This window comes from Schistocerca nitens, chromosome 8, assembly GCF_023898315.1.
Source record: "Schistocerca nitens isolate TAMUIC-IGC-003100 chromosome 8, iqSchNite1.1, whole genome shotgun sequence".
In the NCBI taxonomy this organism is placed as follows: domain Eukaryota; kingdom Metazoa; phylum Arthropoda; class Insecta; order Orthoptera; family Acrididae; genus Schistocerca; species Schistocerca nitens.
In genome coordinates, this window is record NC_064621.1 from 66,586,164 (window position 1) to 66,605,647 (window position 19,484).

General features: G+C 39.2%; 1 protein-coding gene across 1 annotated transcript in view; it reads right to left on the reverse strand.

Annotated features, from left to right (window-relative positions):
• LOC126199389 (sodium- and chloride-dependent glycine transporter 1) overlaps positions 1-19,484 on the reverse strand; it is a 629,023-nt gene that overhangs the window by 149,137 nt on the left and 460,402 nt on the right. The window contains exon 6 of the mRNA XM_049936308.1: positions 9,765-9,899. Coding sequence (XP_049792265.1) covers positions 9,765-9,899 — 135 coding nt within the window. The remainder of the gene's footprint in view (positions 1-9,764; positions 9,900-19,484) is intronic.

Below are 19,484 nucleotides of genomic sequence, written 5' to 3' on the forward strand. Positions count from 1 at the left end.
TTTATTGCAGACAGCTGTGGAAATACATTTTTTGTGTCCGTGATTTAAAAACTTCTGATGTTGTTGTTGTGGTCTTCAGTCCTGAGACTGGTTAGATGCAGCTCTCCATGCTACTCTATTCTGTGCAAGCTTCTTCATCTCCCAGTACCTACTGCAACCTACATCCTTCTGAATCTGCTTAGTGTATTCATCTCTTGGTCTCCCTCTATGATTTTTACCCTCCACGCTGCCCTCCAATGCTAAATTTGTGATCCCTTGATGCCTCAAAACATGTCCTACCAACCGATCCCTTCTTCTAGTCAAGTTGTGCCACAAACTTCTCTTCTCCCCAATCCTATTCAATACCTCCTCATTAGTTACGAGATCTACCCACCTTATCTTCAGCATTCTTCTGTAGCACCACATTTCGAAAGCTTCTATTCTCTTCTTGTCTAAACTGGTTATCGTCCATGTTTCACTTCCATACATGGCTACACTCCATACAAATACTTTCAGAAACTACTTCCTGACACTTAAATCTATACTCGATGTTAACAAATTTCTCTTCTTCAGAAACGATTTCCTTGCCATTGTCAGTCTACATTTTATATCCTCTCTACTTCGACCATCATCAGTTATTTTGCTCCCTAAATAGCAAAACTCCTTTACTACTTTAAGTGTCTCATTTCCTAATCTAATTCCCTCAGCATCACCCGATTTAATTTGACTACATTCCATTATCCTCGTTTTGCTTTTGTTGATGTTCATCTTATATCCTCCTTTCAAGACACTGTCCATTCCGTTCAACTGTTCTTCCAAGTCTTTTGCTGTCTCTGACAGAATTACAATGTCACCGGTGAACCTCAAAGTTTTTACTTCTTCTCAATGAATTTTAATACCTACTCCGAATTTTTCTTTTGTTTCCTTCACTGCTTGCTCAATATACAGATTGAATAACATCGGGGAGAGGCTACAACCCTGTCTCACTCCTTTCCCAACCACTGCTTCCCTTTCATGCCCCTCGACTCTTATAACTGCCATCTGGTTTCTGTACAAATTGTAAATAGCCTTTCGCTCCCTGTATTTTACCCCTGCCACCTTCAGAATTTGAAAGAGAGTATTCCAGTTAACATTGTCAAAACTTTCTCTAAGTCTACAAATGCCAGAAATGTAGGTTTGCCTTTTCTTAATCTTTCTTGTAAGATAAGTCGTAAGGTTAGTATTGCCTCACGTGTTCCAACATTTCTACGGAATCCAAACTGATCTTCCCCAAGGTCCGCTTCTACCAGTTTTTCCATTCGTCTGTAAAGAATTCACGTTAGTATTTTGCAGCTGTGACTTATTAAACTGATAGTTCAGTAATTTTCACATCTGTCAACACCTGCTTTCTTTGGGATTGGAATTATTATATTCTTCTTGAAGTCTGTGGGTATTTCGCCTGTCTCATACATCTTGCTCACCAGATGGTAGAGTTTTGTCATGAATGGCTCTCCCAAGGCCATCAGTAGTTCTAATGGAATGTTGTCTACTCCCGGGGCCTTGTTTCGACTCAGGTCTTTCAGTGCCCTGTCAAACTCTTCACGCAGTATCTTATCTTCCATTTCATCTTCATCTACATCTTCTTCCATTTCCATAATATTGTCCTCAAGTACATCGCCCTTGTATAAACCCTCTATATACTCCTTCCACCTTTCTGCCTTCCCTTCTTTGCTTAGAACTGGGTTGCCATCTGAGCTCTTGATATTCATACAAGTGGTCCTCTTCTCTCCAAAGGTCTCTTTAATTTTCCTGTAGGCAGTATCTATCTTACCCCTAGTGAGATAAGCCTCTACATCCTTACATTTGTCCTCTAGCCATCCCTGCTTAGCCATTTTGCACTTCCTGTCGATCTCATTTTTGAGACGTTTGTATTCCTTTTTGCCTGCTTCATTTACTGCATTTTTATATTTTCTCCTTTCATCAATTAAATTCAATATTTCTTCTGTTACCCAAGGATTTCTATTAGCCCTCGTCTTTTTACCTACTTGATCGTCTGCTGCCTTCACTACTTCATCCCTCAGAGCTACCCATTCTTCTTCTACTGTATTTCTTTCCCCCATTCCTGTCAATTGTTCCCTTATGCTCTCCCTGAAAGTCTCTACAACCTCTGGTTCTTTCAGTTTATCCAGGTCCCATCTCCTTAAATTCCCACCTTTTTGCAGTTTCTTCAGTTTAAATCTGCAGTTCATAACCAATAGATTGTGGTCAGAATCCACATCTTCCCCTGGAAATGTCTTACAATTTAAAACCTGGTTCTTAAATCTCTGTCTTACCATTATATAATCTATCTGATACCTTTTAGTATCTCCAGGCTTCTTCCATGTATACAACCTTCTTTTATGATTCTTGAACCAAGTGTTAGCTATGATTAAGTTATGCTCTGTGCAAAATTCTACAAGGCGGCTTCCTCTTTCATTTCTTCCCCCCAATCCATATTCACCTACTATTTTTCCTTCTCTCCCTTTTCCTACTGACGAATTCCAGTCACCCATGACTATTAAATTTTCGTCTCCCTTCACTACCTGAATAATTTCTTTTATCTCATCATACATTTCATCAATTTCTTCATCATCTGCAGAGCTAGTTGGCGTATAAACTTGTACTACTGTAGTAGGCATGGGCTTTGTGTCTTTCTTGGCCACAATAATGCGTTCACTATGCTGTTTGTAGTAGCTAACCCGCACTCCTATTTGTTTATTCATTATTAAACCTACTCCTGCATTATCCCTATTTGATTTTGTATTTATAACCCTGTAATCACCTGACCAAAAGTCTTGTTCCTCCTGCCATCGAACTTCACTAATTCCCACTATATCTAACTTTAACCTATCCATTTCCCTTTTCAAATTTTCTAACCTACCTGCCCGATTAAGGGATTTGACATTCCACGCTCCGATCCGTAGAATGCCAGTTTTCTTTCTCCTGATAACGACGTCCTCTTGAGTAGTCCCCGCCCGGAGATCCGAATGGGGGACTATTTTACCTCCGGAATATTTTACCCAAGAGGATGCCATCATCATTTAACCATACAGTAAAGCTGCATGCCGTCGAGAAAAATTAAGGCTGTAGTTTCCCCTTGCTTTCAGCCGTTCGCAGTACCAGCACAGCAAGGCCGTTTTCATTATTTTTACAAGGTCAGATAAGTCAATCATCCAGACTGCCCCTGCAACTACTGAAAAGGCTGCTGCCCCTCTTCAGGAACCAAATGTTTGTCTGGCCTCTCAACAGATACCCCTCCGTTGTGGTTGCACCTACGGTACGGCCATCTGTATCGCTGAGGCACTCAAGCCTCCCCACCAACGGCAACGTCCATGGTTCATGGGGGGGGGGGGGGGGGGTAAAAACTTCTATGACTACAAAATTCATGTGGCATGACGGTCAAGCTGGGCGAGGCTGCCTGGGAACTGGATCGAGCTTACTAAAATGTATGGAGATATTGCCATCTAATGCAGGATGCATACAGCATGGAGAGATGGAGAGAGCGAGGGGGGGGGGGGGAGAAAATAAACAGATTTCCCGGTTAAAAATACACTTTTTCCATGGATGAAAATACACTTTTTCTGTATTAAGTGACATTATATCTTCCCTCGGTACCGTAAAATTTATCAAGCTTTTGAATGGTTAAGATTTTATACACTGGCACAGAACTTCCCAGCACTTTAGAAAACAAAATCCCCCCACAAAAAGTATTACAAAAGTACCGTATACATTCGAATTCCACCAAACACAGCATGTTAGTTTTTGAAGCACTGAAACCGAGATTGCCATGCACTTTTGTAAGCCAAACATAGCTCAAGTTACGTGATCTTGCCATGTAATGATAGCAGATATTCAGAGCAATGATATAGTCAGCCAATCAACATAACTGTTAATTAGCACAAGCATACAAATAGGAAAAATTGATGGTTTAAATAAATATACATATTGTAGCTACAAGAAAATCTAAGCTTTCACATATAATATTGGTCTTTTTTTGCATGTGTTACCATTTAAAACGTGTCACACAAATGTGCCACTAAAATTTTAAATAATGAGATAAATGTCTGGTCTTCTGGGCTCAAAATTCTTCTTAGTGGCTAGCCCTCAAAGTGTTAAGCTTTAAAAGAGAATCAAATGCTCTATCATTCAATAAACTCAAAGCACATTTGCCTGTGTAACATTATTCATCTTGCGTAAAATTAAATTTACTTTGAAAGTACCACTTTTCAAGTGCCATTCACAATATTTTCCCATGAACTGTTGGGATTTGTCTCTGCTATTGTCAGAGAATGCAGAAAATTGTATTACTGCGCATGTACAGCTATGATGATGTAGGAAGCACTCATGTTCGTACCTAATTTCATAAACCACACTAACATGCATCATTCGGCTGAAATCACACATCTGTATTTCCAGATTCACAAAGAAGTAGTCCCTAACTTGAAAAGAAGCTTTTCAGTGCAATTTTCGGACTGCAAATTTCCTTGGAGTACCAGTACTATATTATCTCATGTTTGGTTTTTTATTATGGCATAATGCCACACATGCCAGCAGATAAAAATGGGTACTTGTAATTCAGCAAACAGTTGACACAAGCCAACAGTGTGGAATGAAACACTTCGATTCAAATAAACTGCCTGTCTCTGCAGAAAAGATTAATAAAAGCCAAATTTCTTTAGCAAATCGACAAAAAAGACTTTACTGTTCTACAAGGCAATTCATGCTTGACTGCCAAAAACCTAGAAATAAAATAAAACCAGAAAACTGAAACTAATAATGTTTTTTAGAGTTCCATAATAATGTATTTTAATTCACTTTCTAGCTCACAGCCACAGATCCATTGTTTTCATTTGTCATGAGAGCTGTAAATGAAGATTAAACAGCAAAATTACTAAACCAAAACAGGGGGCACATGGAGACTAATGCCCTCCCCACTACCAATCAGCCTGCATTTCGTATGCTCGAATCTGGCAGCTTGGCCGCCAAAAAAGTTTTTCCGGATAGCATCTGGCTGCTTATTGCTACTGGTGATACAACTGACATCCACAAGTAGCCATAAGTGGAAGCAGATACTGCTCATTATCCACTCAACTTCGCATGTGCATAAGCCCGCTGGCAACTGCTGAGACGAATCTAATGTAAACTGTTGTGATGTCACACTCATCAGAAGCAGTATGTTGTTATGAAGTATTGCATAGTCTTCGTGCTAAAGCCTTCGACACATTTTGCTGTTGGTAGATGGAGAATCTTGTTCTGGAGTGACTAGGCGCTGCAGGTGGGTCTACGCTGCATTACCCCAGACCTCGCAGGCGTAATCGAAAAGTGGGTGGATGTACATCCTGAAGATGAGGAGTCCATTACCAATTGACAGGTCAGATCCCTCATTGACGATAGGGTATAAGGCTCCCATTCACTGACTAACTTTAGCTTGGACGTCGACAACTTGCCCTCCCAGGTGAGCTTCTTGTCGAGTAGGACACTGATGTAGCAAACTGAAGGTCTCCATTGCAGTTCAGTTCCACACAGTCGGAGGAGGCGGTGTGGCATGGTACAGCAACGGGTGAAGATGATCACTTGCATCATCTGGGGGATGAAGCAGATGCGCCACTTCGCAGCCCAGTCTTCGAGTGCACTGCAGGCACTCTGGAGACACAGAACTAAGACTTCCCACCAGCGACTGCGGGTGAAAATCATTGTGTCATCTGCATAGATGGCCTTCTCAACCATCGGTAGTGAGGGGAGGTCAGACATAAAGATTGAACAGAGCACCAGTCCTAATACAGAGCATTGTGGAACTCCTGCATGGATAGGACAGGCAGCGGAGAGTGCATCATCCACCCTGACAGTGAAGGTGCAACATTGGAGATATGATGTGATGAGTTTGATGTAGGCCCTGGGAAAACCTGGGGCGCTCAACTTCCAAATGAGGCCTAGATGCCATACACTCGAAGGCCTTCATCACATCCAGAAGGACAGCACCGCAGAACTCCAACGCCTTGTTGTTGAAGGCGGTGGTGATATATTCCACTGCCCAAGGAATTTGCTGAGTGGTAGAGTGTCTGGCTCTAAATCCAAATTGCTCGAAGGGCAAGATATATTCCCTGTCAATGATAAGTTGTAGCCAATGGAGCAGAAGCCATTCAAACAATTTATTGATGTGTGCCAGGAGACTGATCAGCTGATAGCTTGATGCTTTCTTCCTGTGTGTGCACTGAGTTTTATTGTTGCAAGTGGCGCAACATAAGTTTTATTTATTTATTTTTTCCTTTGTTTATGTCTTATTGCTGCAATATTATTCTGCAGTAGAGGGCTAAAGCAAAATTCTTTGTTAGAGTATCACTCCTTACTGGTCAAAATTACAAAAATTTAACTGAAAACTTAAACAACAAAAAATTCCCATAATTCTAAAAAATGTTTGGGTTTTTCCAAGTTGTCCCAGAGCATAAACACCTTTTAATTTAAAACAAATTGTTTCATTTACTGATAACTGTGGAGCACAACATAAGAGTGCTGTAATGATTAGGTTTTGGTCTTATGTTGTAGACAAGTCCCAGATTGAGTGTGTTGATCACTGCTTGTTTGCACCAGGTCAATCATTTATGGAGTGTGACCAAGATTTTGCTGTTATTGAAAATGCAAAGAAAACATGTCAAAAGGTCATAAATTTCTAGTAGTTGATATGTAGGGCTTCCTCTTTAACTTGGAAGACTCTTTAGACAAATACCTTGTACCAAAGGTACCAGGGATACAAAAGATGACACTGTTTTGACTGGAAAATAAAGATCCTTTTACTTTACTTTTTAATTCAGTGCACCCATGGTTTTCCCATAAAAGATCTTAAACCGAAAGCTGAACAATGGAAACTCCAGGTAGGAATATCAACAACGTAGAAAAGACAGATTGCTACTTATAGTAAAGAAGACACATCAAGTTGCAGACAGGCACAATTAAAAAACACTACATAAAGAATTGGCCACAGCCTTCATCAGTAAAAGGGAGACACACACCTCATGCGTACCACCAACTCCAGCATCTCAGACTGTCTAACGTTCTAATGACTTAAAGTGTGAGTGTGACTCTGGTTTATTTCACTTTATTCCCCCAAACCACCTTTCACTTGCTTACTATGTCACCTCCATACAAAATAAAACTCTCACTTTCCATATAAATATGTAACTTCCTGTAAGTCTCTCATACGGCCGAATGTCAGAAACAAATTGAGTTAAAAGTTAAAAGAAAGTTGGCTTAGATACCATAACTTTTCTTAACATGAACCAGAAAATAAGTCTTGCCTGTAGCAAGCTTACGTCAAGAGTATTTAACAGTTCTTTTTCAACTGTCCTCGTTTTAATAAGAAGTCAATGACACGATAAGCACAGAGCTGCATATAAACTCCATGGTTCTTCCTTACACACTCACTAAAACATCAATGGATCGCCTGACAGGTACTTGTTTGTCATTTATCCACAGCGTCTACTTTTTTCCCGTGACTGATTTTAAACCTACACACACAAACATGTGAGGTGCAGTAGGTATGATTCTACCATTCCACACTCATATCCAGAATATTGTGTGTTTGAGATGATAGAAGGCTGAGTGGTTCTAGAATTTACACAGAAATTCTCGAATCACTACAGCCGGAATGTCTAAAATTGGGCAGACAACTCCGAAGATTTACTGAACTTGAGCAAAACACCATACTGAATCCTATGAAATTAGCAAAATACAATGATCTTCAAAAGCTTCTGGATTTCATGCACCCCACTCCACAAATTCATCACAAATTTTACGAAGAGATAAAATATGTAGCAAGGCAGGGAAAAAAAAAAATAAAAGGAGAGGAGAGAGAGAGAGAGAGAGAGAGAGAGAGAGAGAGAGAGAGAGAGAGAGAGAAAGAAAAGCATGATGAAGAGAAATGGTAACAACAAAGAAAAGCTAGGCCATAAGGAACCAGATCAGCTTTGTTTTACTGTTTCTGATGAAGAATAAAATGGTAGGTAGAAAGACGCACATTGTTGTTTATCATGTATTATTAAGTATTTCCTAAAATACATTGATGTGCTAATGCTTTTCCATTCTTATATTATTATTATATTAAAATTGTAAGAATGTCCTAAAATGAATTGACAAGCTGACCGTTTCTTGTTTAACTCAACACTTTCACTTAGAGGCCAAAGGAGGTAAGTGCGGCACCTTATCAGAAATGTGCCAATAACAGCAATACCGGCCGTTGAATAATGTTACATTTTTGGAAAGAGATAAATAAAACCATAATGGTGATACAAGTATATAACTGTAGAATGAAAAATTTATTCATAATTAATTAAAACCTGTAAACTTTGATCTCAATTTTCTCAGAATTTAAAGAAGTGTCACTTACCTCCCTTGGCCTCTCAATGCCTCAGTTCTCATATGCTTCTAGAAGTAATTTCCTGTGGTTCAACTAAACCTCTTACTTAGCCAGCTGTGACTTTATGTCACTGATCAAAATGATAAAATGGTTTAGCAACTGCTGTTTTTTGGATACCCATGGACAGCGCTCACGATGAATTTGGTTCATCAATACATGATATCCATTTGAACACTACAACAACTTAATTGTTACATAGAAAGTGAAAAAATGTCCATTTTGTCATCATTTTTCTTTTTCTGTTAGTGTGTGCACAATACAGCAACACAGAAAGGAGTAATATTTCAGTTTTTTCTGGCAAAGAATTGTGATCCAATTTTGTGTTGAGTACAAACCACATTATTTATTCCTATTAGCCATCTTTTCTGCATGGAATAAAGTGTACCAAATGCAAACAATTTATTGATTTAAGAAATCAGAAGGAGAGATAAACTACTTACCTGAAATAAAAAGGCATAAAAATATTGATTGATATGAACTTACTAAATACAGTAGATATTTACATTGAACTATGAAATGAAAACATACCAACTCCCCCATTCAAAGAAAACACTGCTTAAAAGCTAAAATATATCAGTATCAGTGATATCCATATAGTTACACAACTACAGCAGGCAACAACCCACTGCCTGGAAAATATAGTTAAGCACAGAAGATACAAATGCTGTGTTATGAAATGATTAAATGTGAATCAGGAAGGCAACATGATGTAAAAAAAACGTCAAAATTGATGTTCAGATAATCAGTTTGGGTAAAATTCTGTTGTAGGGACCACTTCTTCAAAGTATATAGATTTATGGTGTGATGACACAGTTAAAAACATTATATTCCATAAAACTACAGTTAATTTTTGGGTAGAGTATGGTTTTAAACTATTAAGATAAATAAAATGTATTATAAATAATAAATAAAGCCTTTGAACTTCATTATGAGCTTGACAAATTATGAGCTAATGACCATGTGGTGCCACACTGGACTTGCCATTCAGTAGGCTGAGCACAGTTCCATGGTGTGCTGGGTCCTTACATTAACTTAAAAGGATTGTAAATTGTGCATATGATTCTATTGCAACAGCATGAGTTATAATATGTGGAAAGTACATATGAATCCAATGTGGACTCAGCCTGGATGGCATTAAGCTCTGAGTCCATAGTTTTCACATGGTACTTGCAATGTTAAACAAAATCCAACTCTGAAGTTGGTGGAATGAATGGGAGACACTGTTTCCACCAACAACAGTTATACTGCAAATTCTGAAGCTCTCAAGCCTACCACATTACATGTTCTGCTATGTGTTAGCAATGTGATCATATATTTATTTTTGTTACTGAGATATTACTAGAAAGTTGTTGGGTACCTGAGCATTAGCCAAACGGTTCCAGTCTGGAGTAAGGTAGAAAAGGATTCCAGTGGAAGCACCTGGTAGAGTTACTCCTCTGACAAACAGAAGAACCAGTACCACATATGGGAAGAGTGCAGTGAAGTAAACCACCTGTTAACAGAAATGTTGCATTAACTACTGATTAGCTATTTATAAATAATTATTTAAATTAATTATCACCAATGACTTTTTAAGAATTTTTGAGATTACTGTTGTAAATGGTTTGGTCAGCATTGTATATGTGCCTTGTCTTCTGCTGCAAAATTGCTGAATAACTGAGAATTACTACATGAAAAATGCTGCTGTGGTAAAATATGAAATTTTGAGCTTCACTTTCCTTAAGAGCTACGTTAACTAACACTCCTATTTAGTTCAGCTTATGTAAATACTGTTTACAAGTACTTTTGATATAATTGTATGCACATATAATTGGCATTTGCACATGTGTTGAAACATAGCATATGTCAGTCACAGATTAAAAGGATATAAGCGTTTTCAGTAAAAACAATAAAATCTGAAATACTCTGTTTTCTTCTGATTTAATAAATACTATATATACTTGATGCACTGATGAAAAGAATAAAATAGAATAACATTTTTTTATAGTGAAGTCAATGCTGTTCTTAACACAAATTTTGAAGATGGCAATTTAAAAAGTAGGCAAAAGGTCTTCCTTCCCTGTTACATTTGTACCGGTTCCCATCAGATCACCACAGTTAAGTGTTGTTGGGCTGGGCTAGCACTTGGATGGGTGACCTTCCGGTCTGCTGAGTGCTGTTGGCGAGTGGGGTGCACTCAGCCCTTGGGAGACAAACTGAGGTGCTATTTGGCCGAGAAGTAGCGGCTCCAGTCCCAGAAACTGACATACAGCTGGGAGATCAGTGTGCTGACCACATGCTCCTCCATACCTGCATCCAGTGACGCCTATAGGCTATGGATGGCATGGTGGCCAGTCGGTACCATTGGGCCTTCATAGCCTGTTTGGGAGGAGTTTAGTTTGTTCAATTTGTAATTAGGGCAAGGGAAGAATGACTAATGATAAATCTCTGTGGTAGCTCTAATTTTCCCACCATAATCATGGAGCATAGACCCTTGAAATTTCAACAGAAAACTTCTCCATGATCCTACACCTCAACTGCAGTGTCTGCCACCGAAATTTGTTTGTCATCTCTGTAACACTCCTGCACATTCTAAATGATTTGTCTCGATACATGCTGCCCTTCGCTGAATCTTCTGTATCTCTTCTAATGCAGCCTGTAAAGGTCCAGAGCTGATAAGCAGTACTCAATAATTGGTATCTCAAGTGTTTCATAGGTCACTTTTTTCTGTGGACAAATACATTTCCTTAAGATTCTTCCAATAAATCTCAAGCTTGCACCAACAACTAATTTTGTGTGGTCATTCCACATTAGGTTGCTCCAGATGGTTACTCATTGTGATTATCAGCACTAGTGAAATCTAACACTACAGGACTCTTTCTCCCTTTTAATCACAGCATGTTTCACAGGTTTATATTCAGGGACAATTGCCAGTCCCTGCACCAGTCATCGATCCCTTGCAGTCTCCCTGAATTTTGCTACTATCTTGTGTCATTGCAGCCTTCCTATAGCCAACAGTACTGTCCGTGAATAGCCTTCTGTACCTTTCAGCATCATCCACTAGGTCATTTAATTTATAAAAAATACTAAAAACAGTGATGGTCCTATAACACCCCCTCTGGGTACTCTCGAAGTTACCTTTACACCTGTTGATTTTGTTCCATTAAGTACAATGTGTTGAGCTCATTTTCAAGAATTCTACATCTGCACCTACATCAATACTCCGCAAACCACTGTAAAATTCATAGCTGAGGGTACATCCCATTCTACCAGTTATTAGTGTTTCTTCCTATTCTATTCACTTATGGAGTGCAGGAAGAATGGCTGTTTAAATACCTCTGTTGGTGTTGCAATTAATATAATCCTGCTCTCATGATCCCTATGTGGGCAGTAAGTACAAGATAGTAGTACATTCCTAAAATCATCATTTAAATCCAGTTCTTGAAACTTTGTAAGTAAGTTTTCTTGGGATAGTTTATGTCTATCTTCAAGAGTCTGCCAGATAAGTTTCTTCAGCATCCTTTTGACAATCTCCCATGGGTCCAACAAACCTGTGACCATTCATGCTGTTCTTCTTTGTATAAGTTCCATATCCCCTGTTAGTCCTAACTGGTATGAGCCCCACACACTTGAGCAATATTCTGGAATGGGTCACATGAATGATTTGTAAGCCAACTCCTTCATAGGCTGATTGCATTTCCTAGTACTCTACCAATAAACTGAAGTCTACTGCCTACTGTACCCATGACTGATCATCTGTAATCATTCCACTTCAAGTGTTACACCCAGGTATTTGTATGAGTTGGCGCATTCCATTCTCTAATATTGCAGTCATAAGCGTGTACAATTTTACATTTTTGAACATTTAAAGCAAGTTGCAATCTTTGTACCACACTGAAATCTTATCAAGATCTGACTTTTTGCAGCCTCTTTCAGACAGTACTTCACTACAGATAACTGCATCACCTGAAAAAAAAAAAAATGTCCGTGAGTTCATTAATATAAAACATAAAGAGCAAGGTCCCAACACACTTCCAGAGGGCACACCTAAAAGTTACTTCTACATCTGACTCTCCATCCAAATTAACATGTTACGTCCTCCCTACCAAAAATTCCTTAATCTAGTCACAAATTTCACTTTACTGCATCTAGCTGACTGGTCCTGAATATATACAGTTTTATCAGTCATTAATGGCTGTTGCACTCAATCAAAGGATAGTAGGAATTGAGTCATCTTAAAATATCTGTCTGTCTGTCTTTCTTTATTTAGTCAGTTACTATTTAATGAATTCTTATGAGTTTTTAATAATGCCAATTTTTGCTTATTATTTCTTCTTTTTAGGTATGGTACATATTTACAATATTAATTTAAATGAAAATGCAATGTAGTCATGAAACCTTCAACATGCAAAGCAAAACTAGAGCCAACACAATCTTCAGAGCAATGAGAAATTACCTCAGTACCCTGATGCAGAATGTAACTTTCTGATAAACAGCTCAAGAGACCTATACAAGGGCTTCAAGTAGTAGATGACTCACCCAGTTGCCTCCCTACTCCTCCGCTTGCTAGACAGAGAGCTAAACCTGAACAACAAAAGCTTCACTGACTGCAGACTGTTTCCAACTTGCAGAAACCTAAGGGGACACTCATTTTCCATGAACCTTCCACCAGGAACCTTGATTTTCAACCAATCTCTAGAGAAAAAATAGAGGATATCATCAAGGAGCTCATGAACTTCGAGGTCTCAGGTGAAGATGGCACAATAGCAGAGATATGAAAACACACAGATGAACAGTCGTTGCAGAGCATCCACCAGATCATATGGGACATGTGACAACAGAATCTTACCAGAGCAGAAGGATGGATGTCTACGGTGATCCACCCACCTCACAATGAGGGTAGTAAGACAGACATCAACTATTGCCAAGGTAGCTCCTTATTACAGATTTCCCAGAATACCCTCTCTGAAGCCCTGTAAACTAGGGCACCAACCAGCTAGATCAGCAATCAGATGAATACCAGACTGACTTTTGCATCAAAATATCCTACCAGAACAGATATCATGTCTAAAGACAATCCACACTTACACGAACCAATGTGGACATCAATGGATAGTTGTCCTAGTAGACTTCCAGAAGGCACATGAATCTTGTGAATGCACCACTGGAACTTGGCCTGTATGAGAAGACCCTCAAAGTAGCCCAGACCATCCTGTAGAACATGACATCCAAGGTCAAGTTCAGAGGTGAGCTACCCCCATCAGAACAGGAGTCATAAAGGGCAACGGTTTGCCACGCATTCTTTTCAGCTGCATCCTTGTGAACATTGTGAAAGAATGGATGGCAACACTACTACCAGGAACTGGACTGAAGTTTGAGTATAAGAGAGATAACCTCCAAGTATTATGCCTATATTTTGCTGTTGACCTCATCTTACCAGCAGACATCGTAGAGGAGGCTACTTACAACCTACAAAGCCTTTACAGTGTATCAGTTAAGACCAACTTGAAGATCACCCAGAAAATTAAATTCATGACCAACTTGTAGAAACTGCACTAAAACACCACCATAAGAAAAGTATCTACAGTCAAGTGTGTAGGAGAGTGGATCTCTGCAAACCTGAGTTTGTACCAAGTGATAGACACCAGATGCACCACATATGAAAGGACTTACCACTCCGAAATATCTACTCATCCATGCACTTCTCCAAGACCCTCAATCTCTGACACTACAACGTGGTAGTAAAAGCCTCTGCTCTGTATGACTCTGATTACCATGTAGTGGCTAGGAAGCAGTCCACACAGGAAACTGGAGATCAAAGAAAGGAAGGTCCTCAGGGGAATACTAGGACCAGCAAGAGAAGAGTAAGGCATCTACAGAATCTGGCACAATGATGAACTGTAAAATCAACAGAAGGATATCACCAAGTGTATAAGGAAAAGGTGACTGGCCTTGTACAGATAATTGAGACACATGAATCCAAAAAGACTTACCAATAGGATCTTCGCAGTGACAGGTGGAAGGAAGGCCTCTAAGAAAATGTGGATCACATTGGTAACTCAGATCTGGAAACCTGGAGATCCTAGTGGAGAAAACATGAGACCAACTGTGGTTCTGGCAAGCCATCTGACAGGATGTTTTCCCAATGTCCATTATCAGTAAGGAGACCACAGGAACCAAATGGACAGAGAAGAGAAAGCTGGCTCACAGCCAGAAAATAGAGTAATGGAAACAAGGAGGTCCTCACCAAAAGGAAATGCAAGCTCTGTTGTCCTCAGCAAGCCCAAATGGCAAAGAAAAAAATTCAATGTAAGACTGAAATGACCCACTACTGGCATCAAAGGTGCACAGTAAGCAACAGAACAGAAAATGAAAGACAATATAAAAACTGACACGTATACAAGTATTTTTGCACCTGCCAAAGTCCATTTGCACTGGGCCTACTGAGGCATGGATGGTATTACCTGGGTGGACTTCTGTTTTTTCAGCTATGTAAGGGGTGGGATATTCAAATAGTATAATTCCTCGTGATTAGGGTGGTTGACTCATAAACAGGTAACACTCCAGTTGAGAAAAGTAATGAATAATGAGCCTCAGTGGTGCAAAATTTATTTTCCATATCATAAAGGATAAAATGACACCCTACATTCAAAAAGTTTTTGAGGAAATTGCTGGATCACTTGTATAAATACAGGGCTGTTAGAACACTAGATGACATTGCAATTGCTGACCAAATCAGCTCTCAACCTAAAAAAAGTATACACTTGGTCCAACACTGTTCTAATTTGTTGATCCCTTCTGAATAATAGGAATTGTCAAGTTTGCAAAATAGCTATTAGTTGTTGCAATCACCTCCTCATTTGAATAAAATCTTTGTCCCGCCAGCCATTTCTTCAAATTGAGTACACTGTCGTGATGGTAAACGACATTTTTGCAGTCCAATCGCTGGCATTTTTCTTGCAGCTCGGTTTTCAAACTGTTCAATAATGATGAATAATATGCACCTGTAATAGTTTTACCCTTTTCCAGATAGTCAATGAGAATTATCCCTTGCGAATCCCAAAAGACAGTTGCCATAACCTTTCCGGCCAAAGGGCTGGTCTTTGCCTTTTCTGGTGCAGATTCTCCCTTGCTAACCCATTGTTTAGATTGTTGTTTGGTCTCAGGAGTATAGTAATGTATCCATGTTTCATCCACAGTGACGAAACAACGCTTAAAGTGTTGTAGCGTAGTGAGACAACCACGCCACTCTGAAGTAGACGAAAGGCACGCGTTACTGACGCAGGCTAGAGATAGGTCTGAAACAGGATATGTAATGAATGCTATAAAGAAAAGTACGTAGCTGCTAGAATACTTAACTTTATTCCATCATTTGTATACAGCATTCTTGATGATACAAGTGAGACTCTATCTTGAAATGGTTAATGGCGCCTTGCTAGGTCGTAGCCATGGACTTAGCTGAAGGCTATTCTAACTGTCTCTCGGCAAATGAGAGAAAAGCTTCGTCAGTGTAGTCACTAGCAAAGTCATCGTACAACTGGGGCGAGTGCTAGTAAGTCTCTCGAGACCTGCCGTGTAGTGGAGCTCGGTCTGCGATCACTGTCAGTGGCGACACGCGGGTCCGACATGTACTAACGGACCGCGGCCGATTTAAAGCTACCACCTAGCAAGTGTGGTGTCTGGCGGTGACACCACATGAAGTCCTGCTGATTCTTCCTGAACAGCTGCAAACCATCCTTGCAACAATTCACACGATTCCATATTTGGTCAAGCATGAGCAATCGTAGAATCCATCTTGCAGATAGCTTTCTCATGTCCAAATGTTCACGCAAAATATTATGTACCCATTCATTCAAGATGCCCACAGCACTAGCAATCTCATGCACCTTAACTCTTATGTCATCCATCTCCATGTCATGGATTTTATCAATGGCCCATACGGCCACTTTGAAAATTTTGAAACCAATTATAAACTGCTCTAATCGAAGGTGCAGAGTCACTGTAATGTTTATCAAGCTTCTCTTTAGTCTCCTGAGGCGTTTTGCCTTTATAAAGTAATGTTTAATCACCACACGAAATTCTTCTTCATCCATTTTTTGACAATCACTCGACTTCCTTGATTCACACAAATGCCAAACACAAAGAAACAGAAAAATGTGGCTGAAACTTAGCGTGCATTCTTTCCAAAGAAGCTACTAACTAAACATGACCTCGATGTGTGCCGGTGGTGCCATCTCTCGGACTCTGCACAGACTTTTCAAATTCCCCTCATATGTAGTTTGTTGGGAAATAACTTCAAAAAGAATAACAATAAGGTGTTTAAAAAAATAAAAGGCTGAGCTTGAGAAGACCTCATTACATTACAAACACATTTAATTCACACAATCATATGACGAAATTCTGTCTGAGTGTTCATTTACTTGAAATCCAAACCCCTCCCCCTATTAAAAAAAAAGTGGTACTTAAAGTAGAAAATGTCACTATGCTGCTTCCCCAAGGAAACACTCAAGTATGCGAATAATATAACATATAAAAACTTATGGATAGTAAAAACGTCATGTGCAAGGAAAAGGAAATGGTTAGGGTAAGCAGAAGTGTAGCACTGATTTTGAGTAATAAGGGATACTACACTGTCTGAAGGAAATTGATTTGGGGAAAGAGAAACCTTGTTACAATTCATGACACCCACTATTCAATTAGTATAGTTAAATTATATGGGCAATAGATAAAAGAAAAATTAGAATATCAGTATGGAATATGAAGACTTGCCTATTACAGAAAACAGTGAAAGAATAGCTTACAGCAGTCAGATAACCAATATATTTCATAATCACTTCCTGGAAGTAGCTTAGAAGATTGGTGAAAACAGTATAAGGTATTAAGCAAAAATATAAACATTGAAGAAGGAATGGAAACATCGTGTACATGATAATACACCTTGCTCTGCAAAAGAAATTAAGAAAATAAGTAACTTTATGAAAAGTAAATGTGGGATTTCATTGTCATGAGTGGGACAGTTGCGATACAGTTTTTGGACAGTCAAAATCTAATATAACAAAGAGTATAAATAGAAATACATTAAAAACTGAATGGTGACCATATGAATCTGAATATCAGATGTATAGAAAATAAGCTTTTAATCATCTTTAAAACTTTGTCGTGGGTATGGCAGCAAATGCACATAGCAATGAAAGTCCACCAATAATCTACAAGAACTCTCAGAAATTCGCCCTTATTTTCCTTTGAAAACATAGAATCCATACTAATAAAATAATTCTCTATGAGATGAAATATCATAAATGTTATGTTACTAATGAAACAGTGGAAAATCCCAGGTGGAATAAAGATAATATTATGAAGAGGATGGACTGCTACTCACCACATAGTGGAGGTGCAGACAGGCACAACAAAAAGCCTGCTACAAGTAAACCAGTAAGCTTTAGGCCAAAAGGCCTTCTTCTAGAGTAGGCAATACAGGCACATGTTCATGCAAACACAGCTCACACACACATGACCACTGTCTCTGGCTGCTGAGGGCAGACTGCAAGCTGTTGCTCATGATGGGAGAAGCAATCTGGGTAGTGGGTTTAAGGGGGGAGGGCTACGGTGGGGAGGGGGAAGAATAGCAGGGTAAGGGTGGAGCTGCTTGTGGGAGCGTACAGTGATGAGGTGAAAAGAATGTAGGGCAACTAGGTGCAGTCAGTTGGTTAGATAGATGGCAGGGAGAAAAGTCGATCCATCTAGTTGATGACCCTAGTTAACATGGCTGCAGGGAGGATATTCCAGGTAATTTGTAATAAGCAGTTATCCCTGCAGTTTATGAGGCCTGTCTTATTACCCTCTTTGTGCAGTGGGTGGATCACAGTTGATATTCATCCTTCTGGCAAGGCTCTGTTGTCTACATATCCCATATGATCTGGTGGATGCTCTGCAAGAACTGTTTATCTGTGTTTGCACATCTCTGCTACTGTGCTACTTTCACCTGAGGCCTCATATCAGGGTTGGAAATAGTTTTCATGTTGGTGAAGTGCCAATTTACCCTTTTCATAATATTGCCATTACATTATTAATACTTTATTATAAAAATTGCAACTGAAGATCATTGTGGGTGGAACATGGAACTATCTTGGGTGGGACTCAGAATCTGTTTTATAACTTAAAATTAATTTTGTTACATCAGTTTTAGATGACTCAATAGTTAACACATTTTGACCTCACTCTCTTATTATATAACATTATAGGAAAGTTTTGTTAGCTATAAATAATATTAACTGAACACAGTATTACTTTAAAGTTCAGAGTACCTAGTTATTTCAATTCAGAAAATCCACCACTAGAAAACAACTGTGCAGTTGACTACTCATCCACTTTCAAAAATGCTTTAATTTCCTGAAAACTCATAATATTAGGTGTTTCTAACATATCTGAAGTTTGGATTTGGGAGAATAGGTAGAACTTGTTCAAACTCAATGTAGGATACATCTTTCTCATCAACTGTGAACATCTCTACTGAAGCCCCAACAGATCTCATGCACATAAACTGTATTTCTCCATTTCTTCAACAGCTCAATCGCAGCACATTTGCATTTAGCTGATTCCTTCCTTGCAATTGGAAACATCACCAGAGTAAATGTCCCTTGAATAATCTTTTCCAAACTAAAGTTGTTTTTACAGATAACACAGACACCGCACGTGAAAGTAAAATGTAGTGTTTAAAAGTATGAGAACATTGTTTTATGTCCATGAAACTAAAACCCCATGTAAACAGGCCTCGGAAGGCCCAACAGTACCAACCAATCACCGTGTCATACTCAGCTGATAGGCTTAACTGGATGTGGATATGGAGAGGCATGTGATGGATGGTCATCCATCCAAGTGTTACCCAAGCACAACAGTGCTTAACACTGGTGATCAAATGGGAACCGGCATTACCACAGTTGCGAGGTCTGTGGTGTTTTGTGTATATGCCTCTGCCAATTGCTAGCTGCAGGCATCTGCATTGGCCAACAGATGGTAAATACCACTCATTTCACTGGAACTTTTTGAAGTGGAAGAGCAGCTGGAAGCAGCAATACGTTCCTAACACCTTCTTCAAGAA